This window comes from Salvelinus namaycush, chromosome 12, assembly GCF_016432855.1.
Source record: "Salvelinus namaycush isolate Seneca chromosome 12, SaNama_1.0, whole genome shotgun sequence".
Lineage (NCBI taxonomy): Eukaryota > Metazoa > Chordata > Actinopteri > Salmoniformes > Salmonidae > Salvelinus > Salvelinus namaycush.
The window spans coordinates 32,915,705-32,934,021 of NC_052318.1; the positions used below are offsets into that span (position 1 = coordinate 32,915,705).

Here is an 18,317-nt window from a genome sequence, read left to right on the forward strand (position 1 = left end):
CTGCCCCAGCAGAGCTCCTGATTGACAAGTGTACTATGGTGCTTTGAGTTGGTTGGAACCTCTCCAGCGTGCTGATAATAAAGGATGATTCATTTAAGATTGACTTTAAGTGTCTCTGGTGGTAATTTCCACGACATGGTAGTGAATTTCCACGACAATTTGGCATCATGAACGACATAATTGATGCTGCCTGCAGAGTTTTCCAGGTGGGGTCTGCGAGGAAAAACCGGTGGCGCATTTTATGAAGCGTGAGGGAAATTCCCATCTGACCAAAAGAGGACAAGAAACCGCCCAGATCAGACTCTTACTGTGAGCTGCGCAGGAGGAGACACATCATCTGCAAACAATTGAGGGATGGCAACTGATTTCAGTAAGTCAATTTAAAGGAGTGTGTATAGAAATTACATTTAAATTATAAAACCAATGAAACTAAACATAAAGATGTAGAAGGATGGTACCACTAACCTACAAGATAACACAAGGTGTTTTTGAATACCAGGTGTTATTTACATGTATGGGAAGTGGCAAGACTATAGAACCTATAGAGACCATAGCACAGGGACTGTAGATGCTGAGGGACTATAGATGCTGTAGGGACCATAGATGCTATAGCTATAGGGACTATGGATACTCAGGGACTATAGATGCTCAGGGACCATGGATACTGTAGAGACTATGGCGACTGTAGAGACTATAGAGGAACTGCAGAAGATACATATGACGTGGAAGAAGGCTAGAGCTAATCTTAGAGAGAAGACTAGAGCGAGGGCAAGTAACGGTACCACGCTCCGCTGACAGCTGTCTGTAGGCATTTATAAGAGAAATGTGCACGTGGTCTGCAGCCACTGGTAGAGAATAGCATAAGGTGCACTCTGTGCTATTTCATATGTATAGTGAAGATACATATGATGCATAGGAGATAACGACAGAGAATCGTTGAAGATGCTCATGGGGTAATAAGGGAGATTACAGAGTGTGTTTGGGAATTGTACTAAGTGAATGTGGATGTGAAAGTTGTGTATGGTTGTGTAAGTGAGGAAAGGATGTGTTAAGCTGATTGAAATTTGGATAATAAGCTGATTGATTGAAATTTGGGTGTTAAGCTGATTGGAATTTGGATAATAAGCTGATTGATTGAAATTTGGGTGTTAAGCTGATTGGAATTTGGATAATAAGATGATTGATTGAAATTTGGGTGTTAAGCTGATTGGAATTTGGATAATAAGATGATTGATTGAAATTTGGATGTTAAGCTGATTGAAATTTGGATAATAAGCTGATTGAAATGTGGATATTAAGATGACTGTACAGAGTGAATGAGAGCTGTCAGGGGACTAGCTCCAGTGGGAAAGAGGATTACTGATTCTGTGTGAGCTGAGTTTTCAGATCTATAACGTTATCATGGTGTTCTGTTCACCACTGCCCATCGATCTACAGGTAGTGAGCACAGACAGGAGAAGCCCTATAACGTTATAAAGGGATTCTGTATGGACATATGAAAGGAGAATATGCTGAATATATTTCTGAATATGCTGTTAAATAGAACACTAGTGTAGAGGAGGAATTTGTGATGTAGCACAAATGTATTATGGGTTACTAGAGATAAAGTAACATAATATTTGTATAATGGGTTACTAGAGATCTGATGAAGTAACAATATAAATAATAATAATAATATACTTTATTCTGTTCAGAGTGGTCCCTTTATGGATCATATGATAAAGATGAGGTTAAAGCATTGTACGGGACTTGATGTATCCCTAACCAATAAAACTATACACGCTTATGAGATTTCCTCCACCCTGGTAATACATTTTGAAATAAGCCCATACCCTGTTAAATAGAAAATAGAACCAATGATTTTCTGTATTCTCCTACTCAACCGTTTAACGTGCTAGGTAGAGACTTATTATGGACAGAGCATGCCATCTACAGGGGACTGATAGACAGTGCAACCCAGTTATTATATGTTGATGCCTCCAAAGCATTACATATGCATCTTAAAATAATAAACATTTAATAAATATTGAAGCAGAAAGTGAATATCCAACAGAAATGTGAAATAAATATAGAGTAACTTTTGAAGGGATACTAAGATGAAAACAATGCCTTCCAATATGGAGAAAGTTATCATGTTTGTTTTGTTTAAAACCTTGCAATAGGGGGAAAAGCAGAATGCTGTTTGAGAGTTATCCGTGTGTTTAAGCAGTAGGGATTGATGTCCGGATGATCTCTGTATGTGTGGTGCCCACCATGAGTCGTGGAGGAGGAGGTGTGATGGTGCTTTGCTGGTGACACTGTCAGTAATTTATTTAGAATTCAAGGCACACTTAACCAGCATGGCTACCGCTGCATTCTGCAGCGATACGCCATCCCATCTGGTTTGTGCTTAGTGGGACTATCATTTGTTTTCCAACAGGACAATGACCCAAAACACACCTCCAGGCTGTGTAAGGGCTATTTGACCAAGAAGAAGAGTGATGGAGTGCTGCATCAGATGACCTGGCCTCCACAATCACCCGACCTCAACCCAATTGAGATGTTTGGGATGAGTTGGACCGCAGAGTGAAGGAAAAGCAGCCAACAAGTGTTCAGCATGTGTGGCAACTTCTTCAAGACCGCTGGAAAAGCATTCGTCATGAAGCTGGTTGAGAAAATGCCAAGAGTGTGCAAAGTTGTCATCAAGGCAATGGGAGGCTACTTTGAAGAACCTCAAATAAAATATATTTTTTATTTTATTTAACACTTTTTGGTTACTACATGATTCCATATGTGTTATTTCATAGTTTTGAAGTCTTCACATTTATTCTACAATGTAGAAAATAGTAAAAATAAAGAAAAACCCTTGAATGAGTAACTGTGTCCAAATTTTTTACTGGTACTGTACGTTAGAAGCTCAGTAATCGATGAAGACACTGATTTCACCAGAGGCACCAATCTCACCTTGACCTGCTGCTGATATCTTGAAGTTACCTATTACCTCCGTTATTACATCAGGAGGATCAAACTGAAGCAGAGAAGGGAAATGTCCCTTAATGTAATCCAAGGGATTTCCATCAGTTTTCTCTATTTTCTTTGACATAGAGGAACCCATTCACAAAAAAAGTTATTAAATTCACATGAAATAACATCAAATAAATGTATTGGTCACATACACATATTTAGCAGATGTTATTGCCTGGTGTAGCGAAATGCTTGTGTTCCTAGCTCCAACAGTGCAGTAGAAAAAACTTCTGGGTAATAATGTAAGAAATAACACACAAAAAAACTAAATACTGCAAAATTGCTTAGGAGCTAGAAGCAGAGCTGCCGTGTCTGTCGACACCATCTTAGCAATTTATCATCAGGATCACTATAGGTCTTATTTTCAACAATAAATTGAGATGGGATAATTGTAGATGCCTTTTTCTTATTCAACAGTTGATTGATAATTTTCCAAGTTGATGTTATATTATTTATGATTCTTGGAATATGTTAGTAAATCTATATTTTTGGGGATATTTTAAGTAGGTGATTCAATTTGTTCTTATACTTTCTGTAATTTGCAGAAATCAGGGGAGAGGACATTTGTGAGAAACTTTTTATACAACTTTGTTTTTAACTGAGGATGTTTTTGCGACCGGTTGCATACCAAGGTTTACAGAACCCAACTGCTGCTTTCTTACGTGATTTAACTTAGGGAGAGCAGTGGTGAAATACAGAGTTGAAAGATGTGAGAAGTCTGGTAAGCAGACTCTACATCAGCCTGATTATACACATTTTCCCATGAAATATTATCCATTAAAATCTTGAAGCCCTCACAATTAGTTTTGGTCAGAAATGTCAGTATAAAGTTAGCCACATTATTAAAATAATTTGTAAAAATATCAATAAGGGTGGCAGATGAATTGATCACTCTTGTGGGTTTATAGATGAGGGGATACAGATAGCTGGAGTATAAAGTATTTAAAAAGTCAGATGTCAGTGAGTGGTTCTCACTTTTAAATAAGTTTATGTTGTAATCACCCAATAGAAAACACATTTTATCTTCATTATTAATAAAATCCAAGGTTGATGCAAGGATATCAATAAAATTACCAATGTCAGAATTGGGTGGTCGATAGATGCATCCAATTACCTCTTTTTTAACACCCCAAAAACAACAGGAGGGAATTTCTATGAGAAGAGATTCAGCATCACTGTTATCAGATGTAAGTGCGAGGTCCTCTCTTACAAATAATTGAAACGTTTATGAACAAAAATGGACATTCCTTCTCCATTGCTATTTTCTTCTCCACCCACCCCTAAAAATCCCACCCGTAATCATTTTCAGGGTGGGAGTGAGGAACATTTTATTGGACAATAATAACGCATTTTCGATTGCAATGTTGCAATAAAACATTATGTTCAAGAAGAAAACAGTAGAAGTCTGTGATGTAGTTTCCGCATACGCGAGGTAGGGTATTGCATGGCAGTCATGGCATAAACCAAGTTCAAGTGCAGCGCTGTCTCTCTAGTAGTTATATACTGTATATTAATAAAACATTACCAAGGGTACACAAGATATTACAAAATCATATTATATATATACAGTCAAGTCCATAAGTATTTGGACAATGACACAATTTGCATCATTTTAGCTCTGTACGCCGCCACAATGGATTTGAAAGGAAACAATCAAGATATGCTTTAAGTATAGACTTTCATCTTTAATTTAAGGGTTTTGTCAAAATTATTGTATGAACCGTGTAGGAATTATAACCATTTTTATACATAGCCCCCCCCCCCCCCCTGCCATTAACACCTTTTGTCTATTCCATTTGCACAACAGCATGTGACATTTAATGTCAATCAGTGTTGCTTCCTAAGTGGACAGTTTGATTTCACAGAAGTGTGATTGACTTGGAGTTACATTGTGTTGTTTAAGTGTTCCCTTTATTTTTTTGAGCAGTGTATATATATAAACTCAGCAAAAATATAATCAGCCCTTTTTCATGACCCTGTCTTTCAAAGATAATTCGTAAAAATCCAAATAACTTCACAGATCTTCATTGTAAAGGGTTTAAACACTGTTTCCCATGCTTGTTCAATGAACCATAAACAATTAATGAACAGGCACCTGTGGAACGGTTGTTAAGACACTAACAGCTTACAGACAGTAGGCAATTAAGGTCACAGTTATGAAAACTTAGGACACTAAAGAGGCCTTTCTACTGACTCTGAAAAACACCAAAAGAAAGATGCCCAGGGTCCCTGCTCATCTGCGTGAACGTGCCTTAGGCATGCTGCAAGGAGGCATGAGGACTGCAGATGTGGCCAGGGCAATAAATTGCAATGTCCGTACTGTGAGACGCCTAAGACAGCGTTACAGGGAGACAGGACAGACAGCCGATCGTCCTCGCAGTGGCAGACCACATGTAACACCACCTGCACAGGATCGGTACATCCGAACATCACACCTGCGGGACAGGTACAGGATGGCAACAACAACTGCCCGAGTTACACCAGGAACGCACAATCCCTCCATCAGTGCTCAGACTGTCCGCAATAGGCTGGACTAGGGGCGTGTAGGCCTGTTGTAAGGCAGGTCCTCACCAGACATCACCGGCAACCACGTTGCCTATGGGCACAAACCCACCGTCGCTGGACCTGACTGGCAAAAAGTGCTCTTCACTGACGAGTCACGGTTTTGTCTCACCAGGGGTGATGGTCGGATTTGCGTTTATGGTCGAAGGAATGAGCGTTACACCTAGGCCTGTACTCTGGAGCGGGATCGATTTGGAGGTGGAGGGTCCGTCATGGTCTGGGGCGGTGTGTCACAGCATCATCGGACTGAGCTTGTTGTCATTGCACAGCGTTGAGATTGCCTGCGTTACAGGGAAGACATCCTCCTCCCTCATGTGGTAACCTTCCTGACATGACCCTCCAGCATGACAATGCCACCAGCCATACTTCTCGTTCTGTGCGTGATTTCCTGCAAGACAGGAATGTCAGTGTTCTGCCATGGCCAGCGAAGAGACCGGATCTCAATCCCATTGAGCACGTCTGGAACCTGTTGGATCGGAGGGTGAGGGCTAGGGCCATGCCCCCCAGAAATGTCCAGGAACTTGCAGGTGCCTTGGTGGAAGAGTGGGGTAACATCTCACAGCAAGAACTGGCAAATCTGGTGCAGTCCATGAGGAGATGCACTGCAGTATTTAATGCAGCTGGTGGCCACACCAGATACTGACTGTTACTTTTGACCCCCCCCCTTTGTTCAGGGAAACATTCTTCCATTTCTGTTAGTCACGTCTGTGGAACTTGTTCAGTTTATGTCTCAGTTGTTGAATCTTATGTTCATACAAATATTTACACATGTTAAGTTTGCTGAAAATAAACGCATTTGACAGTAAGAGGACGTTTCTTTTTTTGCTGATATATATAAAAAAAATGCCAATGTCATCAAATTCGTTTTTATTGAGGTTATACATTTTTTAAATTCAAGTTGGTTACAATTGTACTGAGCATTTGCTCTGCAGACACTGAACAAAAAAATAGGAGGCTAATTCATCACTTAACATAAGGGGATGAGAAGGGGAAATTACAATGATTAGAAACAAAAGAGATTAAAATAATTAAATGGATAGTCTAGAAGAAGTCCATGTCATCAGGTGCATCCAGGTCACGGTATTCAATGATGTTGCGTGGATCTCCCCGAGACATTCTGAAGGAAACAGCCAGGATGCAGAGCGAAGAGGCACAGCATAGAAATAGGAAAGAGTGAGAGAAAAATTAACAGAGGTTTCTAAACACAAGTCAGTCATTAGCAGAAAAGGAAAGCTTTTTTATTTAACCTCTTAATTTACCAGGCAAGTTGACTAAAAACACATTCTCATTTACAGCAACAACCTGGGGAATAGCTACAGGGGAGAGGGGGGATGAATGAGCCAATTGGAAGCTGGAGATGATTATGTGGCTATGATTGTATGTGGGCCAGATTGGAAATTTAGCCAGGACACCGGGGTTAACACCCCTACTCTTACGATAAGTACCATGGGATCTTTAGTGACCAGAGTCAGGACACCCGTTTAACGTCTCATCCGAAAGACGGCACCCTACACAGGGCAATTTCCCCAATCACCGCCATTGGGAATTCAGATGTTTTTTTAGACCAGAGGGAAAAGTACCTCCTACTGGCCCTCCAACACCACTTCCAGCAGCATCTGGTCTCCCATCCTGGGACCGACCAAAACCAACCCTGCTTAGCTTCAGAGGTAAGCCAGCAGTGGGATGCAGCGTGGTATGCAGTTGGCCGAAGCTATTGGTGCGGTATTCGTCCCTAACTGACCATGGTCTCACCTGTTGTTGCGGGGTTTACCAGGGTAGCCACCACCCTGTCCACGGAAGTTGTCATAGTTACCCCGACCGCCCCCATACTGGTTTGGTGGGTAAGGAGGTCCACCTTGGGAAGAGAAAGGTACAGTATGTGTGTCATGTCAGAACAGAATACCTGAGAGCTGCAACCAAATTAATTACATAGTTGTGGTAAACGTAATGTGTTAAATTCTCAGGATAAGTGGTGAAGTAAAAAGGGCTTAATAAATCAATGTGATTGATAATATGATAGGAGCCGAGGCAGAGGCTCACCTCCGTAACCCATGACAGGAGGACGAGGCTGGCCGGGACCGAAGCCCATGAGGCCCTGGGGAGGGAAGGGCATGCCTGGAGAAAGAACTCCTACAGAGAGAGATGGATAGAGACAGGGTCAGTGGAAAAATACACACTAAGATTCAATGATACAGCTACACCTAAACTATTCTAGAAAAATTTGCTCCCCGGGGGCCTGTTCAGGAAGATGTAACATTACAGAACGTTCGAATACAAAATGTATGGTGTAGAACAAATATGATCGTCAGCGACAACAGGGAATCGTGTCAGCGCTATTCATTCTATTTCTATGTGCAACGTGTCCCTCACCCTGTCCTGGGCCAGGCGGAGGAGGTGGCTTCATCTCCGGGAGGGAAGGTCGCTTGGCATCCATGAGGAAGTTGTTGAAAAACACCACCTCCTTTTTCACCTCATCAATTTTGTCCCCGTGTTTGTTCAGGATGTGCTTGCGCACAAACTCTGGGCCCTGGCCAGGCAGAGGGAACAAATTAATTCACATTTTAATCTGCACCACACCGTGGCAAGGGAGATACAGACCAGTACATGCTTAATGCTCTTTGGATATACAATATTTCTGTTTGACAATTTACTTCCATCCTAACAGACACACACCTTGAACTTCTTGCCACTGAGGGGGCAGAGCCACTTGTCCTTGCCCAGCTCCTGGGTGTTTGCCGACACAAACTTCTCCACCTCATGCTCCGGGTCCTTTCGGCCCATCTTGCCTGCCTCCTCCTCTGATAGCTTCTCCTTCACACTGAATAGGGGGCTCAGCCTCTCCTCAAATGTCTTCTGCCACTCCAACACTGAGTGCATGACAGGGGGAGGGGGAGACAGTCAGTCAATAGTGTGTCAGTGTATGATGCAGCCATCTCAAATGTGTGCCTAGCCAGTGTTGAATATTACAGTAGTGTCCTGCTCACCTTCCCCGTGTGTGATGCGGTTGGGAGGGATGGGCCCACGCACATGGATCATGCCACAGCGGTTGGGCATCTCATCCTCGCTGGGGTACTCGCAGTTGTTGTAGTAGTCAATGGAATGGACAATACGCAGGTAGAAGAGAAGACGGTCCAACACCTGGGAAGAGATGAAGGAAATCAAGTCAAGATAATGTACTTTTTCCTTTTCATTTGACTACTTTAGCGTCAGACAAAACCCAAACAGTAAAATAAATAAAAATAGAAAAATAATGTAAAGCTGCTGTGTATCAGTGTGTGCCAAGGCAGATGGATGGACCTTGACCAGCGTGTCATCCCTCTCCACAGTGATCTCAGCTGGGTTCCCCTCCTTGCTGCCATCCTCTGCATCAGCTCCGCCCACACTGCCCAATAGCTCCTCCTCCTCAGCGCTCACCTCCTCTATCAAGTAATCAGTGATGTTCTTCAGGATGGGGTTCTGAGCCGCCATCTGATACAACCACACAATACGGGATTAAACATCCAAGAAACTGATAAATTCATGATACATACTGCAAAGATGCCAAATTGCTTTCAGTGTCTTGTACCTCCACAGCAGACACATTATCTCCCCGGGCCTTTTGGCTCCACAGCCTGCCTCTGTCGTCCAGAGAGTGGATGAGTTTGGCTGACAGTTTGATGTCATTGCGCAGCACCTGTTTGTGCTGAGTGATGCCGTTGATGTTGCGGACCCTCCGGGCTAGGTCTCTGTTCACCCCCGGAGCCAGCTCACAGTCACGCAGCTACACACAGTTGAGAGGACACATACAGGGTCAGAAAACTCACTAACCAGCCGTGTGACTCAAGTGCCATATCTTGCTCATCATCAGGTTCCAGTACTGCCTAATGTTGTAGTCTTGAAAGGTTGTTAAACTTACTCTGATGTTCTGGAGGTTCCAGCAGGTCTCCTTGATGTTGACACTGCGGTCAAACGTCACCCAGCAGCGTCGGAAGAACCTGACACATTGAATGGAGGTGGTAAGAGGTATACATACATGAGGCGAATGACAGACGTTACATTTTCAACAGTCCACTATAGTCCATTAGCAGCAAGGAGCAGCAGACAGGGTCCAGCTGTGGATGTGGTCACGTGGAAGTGGAACTAACCTGCGCTCCGGTTGGGGATCAGACAAGCACACTCGCATGAACCCAGGATATCTCCGACATAGCTGGGGGAGGCAAAAACAACAGGTTAGTTCTTCCTCCTGGATGCCTCCAGTCATTGTGTGTGTGTGTGTGGGTAACAGCTGTATCTGAGAGTCCCTTGTATCAATGTAACTTCAGAGTAGAGTGTCATTCTGACAGTCCATACAAGTGTTCAGTATGTTTGTACAGGCAAATTGCTTGAACTCACAGCTATGATCTCGGCCTTGGAGATTGTGGGGGCGATGCTCCTCATGAATAAAGAGCAGGTCCTGTGGAGAGGCCTGGGTCTCAGGGGCTGGTCCTCCTTGGGTTTCTTCTCCTCTTGTTTCTCCCTTTCTCTCGCCCTTTCCTTTGGTTTCTCCTCTTTGCTTTTCTTTCCGTCAGCTACACAATTTGAGTGGAGCAGAGAAGTCATTACCTTACCAAAAATATATTTGAATACTAGAATTTGTGAAAACAGTGACCCCAACGCAGTCCCTTCATCACTCACCTTCACCCTCTTCTTCCTCTTCATCCTTGTCCTCCCCCTCCTCCTTTTCCTCATCATCCTTGTCCTCCCCTTCCTCCTTTTCCTCACCCTCATCCTCCTTCTCTGCATTTTTATCAGAGGAATGATGGGAGTTGGAGTCTGAATCGGAGTCACTCTCAGAGGCACTGGCCTCATCTTCACTGTCTCCACTGTGCTTCCGCTTCCTCTTCTTACTCAGCTAACACACATGGGAAGGAAAATAGGTGGTGGTAAAGGTCAATAGATACATCACTGATTCAAATCAATTAGCCAAAATCCTAACTTGAGTACTGTTTTAGTGCAAATTTCCCACTGTCATCGATGCAAGTTAGGATTTGGCCCATTAAGAGCAGCACATTCATTCTAAAAGACAGAAAGACGGACTAAGACACATGGATGCTAAACACTAACCTTCTTAGGCTCAGGCACAACTTCTTTGCTTTTCACCTCTTTTTCTCCTTTCTCTTCTCCCTCACTCTCTTCTGCTGCTGCTTCACCACCACCGTTTGCACCCTTCTCCGTGCTGCAGGCATCACTCTCCCCCTGTGGCAGAGTTTGCTACATCAATGACTAGATGACAAGCATTTCACTACATCCGCAATAACATCTGCTAAATATGAGTATGTGACCAATAAAATTTGATGACTTCCTGTTCTCGAGGGGGAAGAATAGAGCAGGGCAAAGAAAAAGTGGTTACGACAAGACAGCATACATTCTCTTTGTCGGCTGGGGGTTTGCGGTCATTGTCCTGATTCTTATCCTTGGGCTCCTCTTTTTTGGGGGGTTCAGTTCCAGGACCAACAGCTGCCGCCCTGTCAGCTCTCTCCCTCTCCTCTTCCTCCTCAGACGGCAGCTCCAATATACGCAGGTCATGATCTGTCCCTCCCTCCATCTTTATCACCGCTGAATGACAGAGGGAGGACAGGGGTAAGGACACTGGTCACCAACCGGTCGATCGTGATCGACTGGTCGATCTCCAAGGCATTCATAGTCGTTCAGCAAACTTTTCTGTAAAAAACCCAATGATAAAGCCTTGCATATCTATTTTTGTCTTATTCATTTCATGCTGTTGGCAGTAGGTGCACTAGCTGCCCTAGCGCTGGCATAGTGAAGTGTTCCCAGTTTGAACCATTTCATGTGTCTGAAAGTAAAACTGTGCCTACCCGGCAGCCCCGGAGAGCAAATCAAGATAACTGCAGACACTGATCTGAGCTTCCTTATGTAAAGACTGTAAAAAGAAGCCTCAAACACACAGCAAAGTTGATACTGTGAGATTAAAACCATGACTAAAGAGAGTGTCAATGAATACAGCAAAGACCTGCTGTTTTTACGAGGAAGTTCACATTTAAGTTATTCAACACTTATAAGTCATTAAATGTGCTTCTCCCTACATCCACTTACGCTACAATCAACACTGCAGTTGCAATGCATAAGTAGCAAATTGTATAGATAAGCTGATAAAAATAAGGCTCGCTTGTCTTCAATATTAAGAAATATTAAACTTTCTCTGGTCATAGGAGTAACATGAATTGGTGCATGGGGCAGAAATAATGTAGTGCGACTCGAGTTGCCATTAGCTGGAATAATGTGTGTCCTTTTGGTCAGTCTCAGAGGAGGGACTGTGAGAGGAAGCCTTAGACACAGGCCATCAGTTCAGTAAAATTTTAAAAAGCAAATTATGCTCACTAAGCTGTGCCTCAAGTAATACAACAAATTATATATTACCAGTGTGATTATATACCTTACATTTTTAAATATCATTTCAAAATGGTCTGAGAAAAATATTGAACAACCCTCATTGCTACAGAACTGTTTTTAATAGGTTCATGTTGCATAGGCGTACGTTTTTTAAGTCATGTTACAAAATTATGAATTGTAGAATTCGGCTTGCATTTTGACCCAGAAAGTGATATTGAATCAGAAAACGGTTGGTGACCACTGGGTTAGGATATATAACCTGTTGAGGTAACTAAACCAACAAATAACACTCATCCTGACACTGCTCGAAACTAAGGTTGACATCAAAATACTCTGCAAGAGAGCTGAATGAAGCCATTAGAGAGGTCTCCCACTGCCGCCCACCTCCAACCACACCCACTACTCTACCTGCATCCAAGACCTTCATGATGGCCTGGGCCTTCTCCATGTCCAGGGAGACGGTGTCGAACCAGCCGTTCTCCATCAGGAATATGTAGACATTCAGCCGGTTCTGCAAGCCACTGTTGGCCTCAGCCTTCCGCCGGCCCGCCTCATCCGGGTGGTATTTGGATCTGAACCTGAGTTCACAACAATGTCCCCAAAAGAGCATGGGAGAGAGACAGGAGCAGGGATGGAGGGGAGGAGAGCAGAATGTTAGAGAATGCCCTTGTATGTATGGCCAGGCCAAATAAACTGGCCTACGGCAATTAACTGGGACTAATATACTGGCATTCTATACCCAAACACTAATCAAATTTAAAAAACAAAATTAAAATACTGGAGGACAACTTTTTTCTGAACGTTCCTGTATCCTGCAATGTCTTATTTGGGGGGAACACAGCATGTCCATCAATTAAATGCAACTACAATATATACTCAAAAGTATGTGGACACCACTTCAAATTAGTGGATTGGGCTATTTCAGCCACACCTGTTGCTGACAGGTGTATAAAATTGAGCACACAGCCATGCAATCTCCATAGAGAAACATTGGCAGTAGTATAACCTTACTGAAGAGCTCAGTGACTTTCAACGGGGCTCCATCATAGCATGCCACCTTCCCAACAAGTCCATTTGTCACATTTCTGCCCCAGTCAACTGTAAGTGCTGTTATTGTGAAGTGGAAACAACTATGAGCAACAACAGCTCAGCCATGAAGTAGTAGGCCACACAAGCTCACAGAACGGAACCGCCGAGTGCTGAAGCGTGTAAAAACCATCTGTTCTCGGTTGCAATACTCACGACAGAGTTCCAAATTGCCTCTGGAAGCAACGTCAGCACAAGAACTGTTTGTCAGGAGCTTCATGAATTGGGTTTCCATGGCCGAGCAGCTGCACACAAGCCTACGAGCCTATAAACGCTACAGTATACAATGACATTCTAGACGATTCTGTGCTTCCAACTTCGTGGCAACAGTTTGGGGAAGGCCCTTTCCTGTTCCAGCATGACAATGGCCCCGTGCACAAACCGAAGTCCATACAGAAATGGTTGGTTTGTTGAGATCGGTGTGGAAGAACTTGACTGGCCTGCAGAGCCCCGACCTCAACCCCATCGAACACATTTGGGATGAATTGGAACGCAGACTACGAACCGGGCCTAATCTCCCAGCATCAGTGCCCGACCTCACTAATGCTCGTGGCTGAATGAAAGCTAGTCCCCCGCAGCAATGTTCCAACATCTAGTGGAAAGCCTTCCGAGAAGAGTGGAGGCTGTTACAGCAGCAATGTGGGGAGCAACTCCATATTAATGCCCATGATTTTGGAATGAGATGTTCGACAAGCAGGTGTCCACATACTTTTGGTTATGTAGTGTATCTAGGTCCACTCAAGTGACTGGCATATGAAGAAACACTTTTGTTCTGCACCTGGAAATGCTCTGGTGTCCTACTGTGGATTCTTCACAAAGTTTGCATGGTGTTATGTTTATGTGTGAGTATAGCCGTTTGTGAAACATATCAGGATGCTTTAGGTCAACGCACCAAAAATAACTCAAAGGCAAAAGGGACACAGATATTCAAATAAAATAACATAACACAGTTTAGAATTTTACAGTTCAGAAGAGCAAATTTGCCATGGAGTGGACAAAATTTACCTTTTTTTCTCCCAGTATAACAACACATATATACTGAGAGGGGTCTCTTCTGTAAAAATGGGCTCCACTTCACCCCCCTACTGTGTTTGTGTGCGCACACAATTTCATTTTCGGTTTTGGGATTCGATTTGATCCAAATATAAAAACAAAAAAATGGGGGAAAAAAGCATCACATACTAAAGAAAAGAAAATATTTCCATGCGCGCAGGTGGTTTATTTGTCTGTCTAGCTAGTATCCCTGGTACTGTACGTCTAAAAGCAACTGCATTGTGCGCAGTGCAAACCCTAGCTGTCTAACAACGATTCCTGCGAGGAGTTCCAGTTTTTCTCATCTTCAAAAACCTTGTTGTGAAGGGCGGGGGGAGGAGTGGGAGGGAAGAAGGTTTGGTTAAGTTAAGAAAAAAAAATAACATTGACATTGTATCATAATCCCTGGACACACTTGTTTTGTGTGATAAGCAAAACCAACAAACATACTCTGTTAAAAACTGTGTCAAGTGAATCTGATTTGGATAGTCAGTTAAGAGCCAAATATCTATCCTGTACTGTTTACTAGCTAGGCTATTTACTGACCTCTCTATTCATGATGGTAACCGCCCATAGCATTAACCAACTATTCTTATCTGAAGGTGGCATGGTATGCATGATAAGCCTGCCCAAAATACCAAGTATTTTCTTAACACTTTCAATAATAGATCAAAATCGTTATATATAATAAATGTAATTATGTTCAGGATATTTTAAATACACCCATTCAACAATACCCTTTTTAGTTAGATAACCAATTAAAAGTCTTGTATGCCTTGATATCGCAGCCTGTCAAATATAGGCCTAACGTCTTCCACAAACTATACTGTCTTTTCCAAGCTATTAAAGAACAGCTCCGATAGCGCCAGATCCATTTGACTGACAATTTCTGTGAATAGAAAGGTTGTCAGTGTTGCCAGCCTAATTCACAGCAAACTGATCATGAATACTAATAATAGAGCAGCAAAGGCTATGATAATCGTACCACTCTTCATCTTTGTGCGCAAGGAAGAAGTCCTGCATCTGCTGCCGTCGGAAGTCTATCTTGTACTCATTATAACGTTTGACTGCCTCGGTCTCATCCACAGAGTCATCAAGGGACAGAAGGAACTCCTTAAAGCTCTTCATCACTGGAGGTGGCAGGCCGAGATCCATATCATGGATGTTTCCTAGCCTAGTAGACAAATGACAGGGTTAAAAAGAGTGTGAGATAACCAGTTACTTAGACACTTTGACTAACTAAGGGCAAGCTAATCTATTGGGTGGAACAGTCACAGCTCCAGTCAAAAACATGGTGCCATTTTAATGTAATCTGCTTTCCACAGATGACAAAGACAGCATGTCTGCATGAACAGGTTGGTTGTGCACAGTCTACCCTCCTCACCTTGCCTGGATGGGTATGCCATGGTGAGGCTGCATGAGATGAAGGTCAGGGTGGCCCCAAGGCTGTGGAGGGGCGTAGCTGGGGCCTCCGCCACCACCGTAGCCCAAGTCATACCCACCATGGTAGGGATCTCCTCCATGGTCATCCCTGATCAAAACAGAGGGAAGATTAACTCAAACATTGTGGACAGCAATGTAGGGTAGTGTAGATAAATTTGATTCTCACCAATCTCTCCTCATGCGTTTCTGTTGGGGACTCATGTCGTGCCTGGGTGGGGAGAACCTCTCCCTGCGACCTCTCTCGTAGTCCCGATACTCCCCCCGGCTACGCCGCTCCCTGCCCCTGTCCCACTCCCTTGCAGATGGGCGCCAGTAAACGGAAAGAGCAAAAAGATACATGTGAAACACCATGCATGTATGACATGGATTGAAATTGTTGTCTCTAATTTCAAAAGTTGTTTCCAATGTGCCATTATTTCTCTTTTGTTTTATACAAGTCTATTCCCTCTTCCTCACCTGTCATTCCAGTCATCCCTACGCCTTTCCTCTCTCTCTCGGGAGCGGTCATAGTTGTCGCTCCTCTCACGACGGAACTTGTCTCTCCTTCTGCGATCATATTCATCATCACTGTCCGCCATCAACCTAAAAATGTAGGTCTGTGGACAAATAGCATAATAAACATTAAAATGGTAAGTAGCTAATGGCAGCAAACAAATGAAATCGAACGGGCCACAGTAATCAAGCTAATATAATCATCATAATTTGTTAAACACCAACATTACGTTGTCCTTAGCCAAATGTGTGTAGCAAAGCATGTGCCTCCTGATTGAGGTATACTACTGGGAGTCACATGACCAGTTAGTTAACCAACATCTTACATGGCATTTCAAGTAGTTAGCTAGCTGTTTATGTAGCTAACATTAACTAGCTAGTGTTCGCGCCGCATTAACTAACTAGCTTGAATATCTGTTTTTCGAAGGTTTAGTGAAGCTAGCTACTTCTTTCTCCATGGTAGCTAGTTGTAGTTTAATTAGGTACTTCCAATTTACTGCTAGCTTAGTTAACATGTTCATAGTAACAAGCTAAAGTTAGCGTCCCCAGCACTGTTATTTAGCTAGCTATCTAACTAGCCGCGTTAGTTGGAAGTTGCTAGCTAGTAGCGGTAGACGCAAACAAAGCAAGGTCGGTACTTTTACTAGGCCGTTGTATTTTACGTGCTACAAAACATATGCTGTTACTTTCTTTACATAACATCAGCTTTAGTATACATGTCGTGACAGTATGAAATGAAACTTTATAGGGGGTAAATTACCTGTTAATAAATCACGTTCTTTTAGCAATCCTGCGTGGTCTCTTAATGGCGACGCTGTTAGACAGGAAACACATTTCCCGGAAATTGGATTACACGTTCAAACTGCATATTTAGTTAAGAATATAGCCAAACACACGGGTTTAAGAAAAAAGGAACAATAAAACATACAATAAAAATAACTTTTACAAACGTCACAAAGGTCTTATATACATTTAATTATACATATCATATATCAGGTTGAATGCTTCAAAGGCAGCATATGAATTTCAGGGGAAGTTAATAATTGCACAAAAATATGAATCATAGAGGTAGTTTTCAAAAATATACACTGAACAAAAATAAAACGCAACATGTAAAGTGTTGGCCACATGTTTCATGAGCTGAAATAAAAGATCCCCGAAATTTTACATGAGCACAAATGCTTATTTCTCTCAAATTGTGTGCACAAATTTGTTTACATCCCTGTTAGTGAGCATTTATTATTTTCCAAGATAAACCCTCCACCTGACAGGTGCTGTGTGTGTGACTCAGATCACAGGGCTGGGACCACCAGGCTACATGATCCTGTTTGGTCCCATACTGTGTCCTGAAGCCAACTCTATCATTGGCATGACACACATGGCATGACAACAACAATAGAAGAGTTGGCTACTGCACACAATCCAGTACTCACCTTTGTCATTCAATGGTATGACACATTCTTTTGGCTCTTAGTCTTGCTCCTGAACTTATTATGCTGGTGATCCATTAAGTCCCAGAGGATGTGCGACCAGACAGGAGTGGGTTCAACAGACTGATCCACGTTAGACCATACATCCTTGTACAGTACAAGTGTTTATTTCAGCTTTAAGTGGAACAAAGGGTCCCCTAAAACAGTGATGTTCCTGTAGCTAACATGTTTTTATTCAGCACAAAGGCAAATACATTTGGTCACGTTCCTCCCTGTCCAGTTTTTAAGGGAACTCTTTGGAAACAAGCAAAAAAGATGAGATCAGTTAGAATAGTAAGCGAGAGACACAGGAGAGTGGGAAGGTGATGACCAAGGCATCCTTTCCCACAACAGACAGTAAGAAATATCAGCTATGTTGTATCAGGTGTAATGAACATTGAAGGTTTTAGATCATTGGAGGTTATATATATGCTTTCACAGGGGTGATGTCAAACACTTTCTAAAGGGCAAGTACACAACTGATGTGTGATGACTGTTTACTAGCTGAATGTCTTTTATAAATGGAGTTAAAAAAAGAAAGTGTGTGGGGGAGCCTTATTGAAATGAAAACACAGTCAGGGAACATCACGAAGCCAGACTTGTTGAGCTATGCTCAATGTTAATTAGCCTAATGACTGTACCCTTTGAGGTATTTGCTTATAAATGAATCTGTGTCTCTTCGACACAGAATAGAAATGAGAGGTGTGGTGACTGGTCCAATCCATTGACCATAACCATTCATGGCTCAGTTCAATTCAACCAATGGAACTGCAGGGCTGGTAAACTGCAGAGGGCTAGAAGCAAATTCATGCTGTCATTCAGTTATGGTACAGTACGAGTCACTAGGTTTGTAGTTGGTAA

At 42.7% G+C, this 18,317-nt stretch overlaps 1 protein-coding gene across 2 annotated transcripts; it reads right to left on the reverse strand.

The window, feature by feature from the left end:
* Positions 1-6,417: 6,417 nt before the first annotated feature.
* LOC120057119 (serrate RNA effector molecule homolog) lies at positions 6,418-16,824 on the reverse strand. Of its 2 annotated transcripts, none has more exons than XM_039005546.1 (20): positions 16,748-16,824; positions 15,952-16,091; positions 15,662-15,790; positions 15,437-15,583; positions 15,038-15,226; positions 12,343-12,512; positions 10,949-11,139; positions 10,648-10,779; positions 10,219-10,435; positions 9,937-10,112; positions 9,690-9,751; positions 9,461-9,539; positions 9,131-9,325; positions 8,863-9,033; positions 8,550-8,703; positions 8,239-8,432; positions 7,936-8,092; positions 7,606-7,695; positions 7,318-7,420; positions 6,418-6,682 (listed from the first exon to the last, which is right to left on the reverse strand). In XM_039005546.1, exons 2-20 carry the CDS (start codon positions 16,071-16,073, stop codon positions 6,607-6,609), a joined length of 2,754 nt encoding a protein of 917 aa, XP_038861474.1. In that variant the 5' UTR covers positions 16,074-16,091; positions 16,748-16,824; the 3' UTR covers positions 6,418-6,606. The 2 variants fall into 2 exon arrangements, with proteins under 2 accessions (XP_038861474.1, XP_038861473.1); XM_039005545.1 differs by having other exon boundaries at positions 15,662-15,805.
* Positions 16,825-18,317: the final 1,493 nt, after the last annotated feature.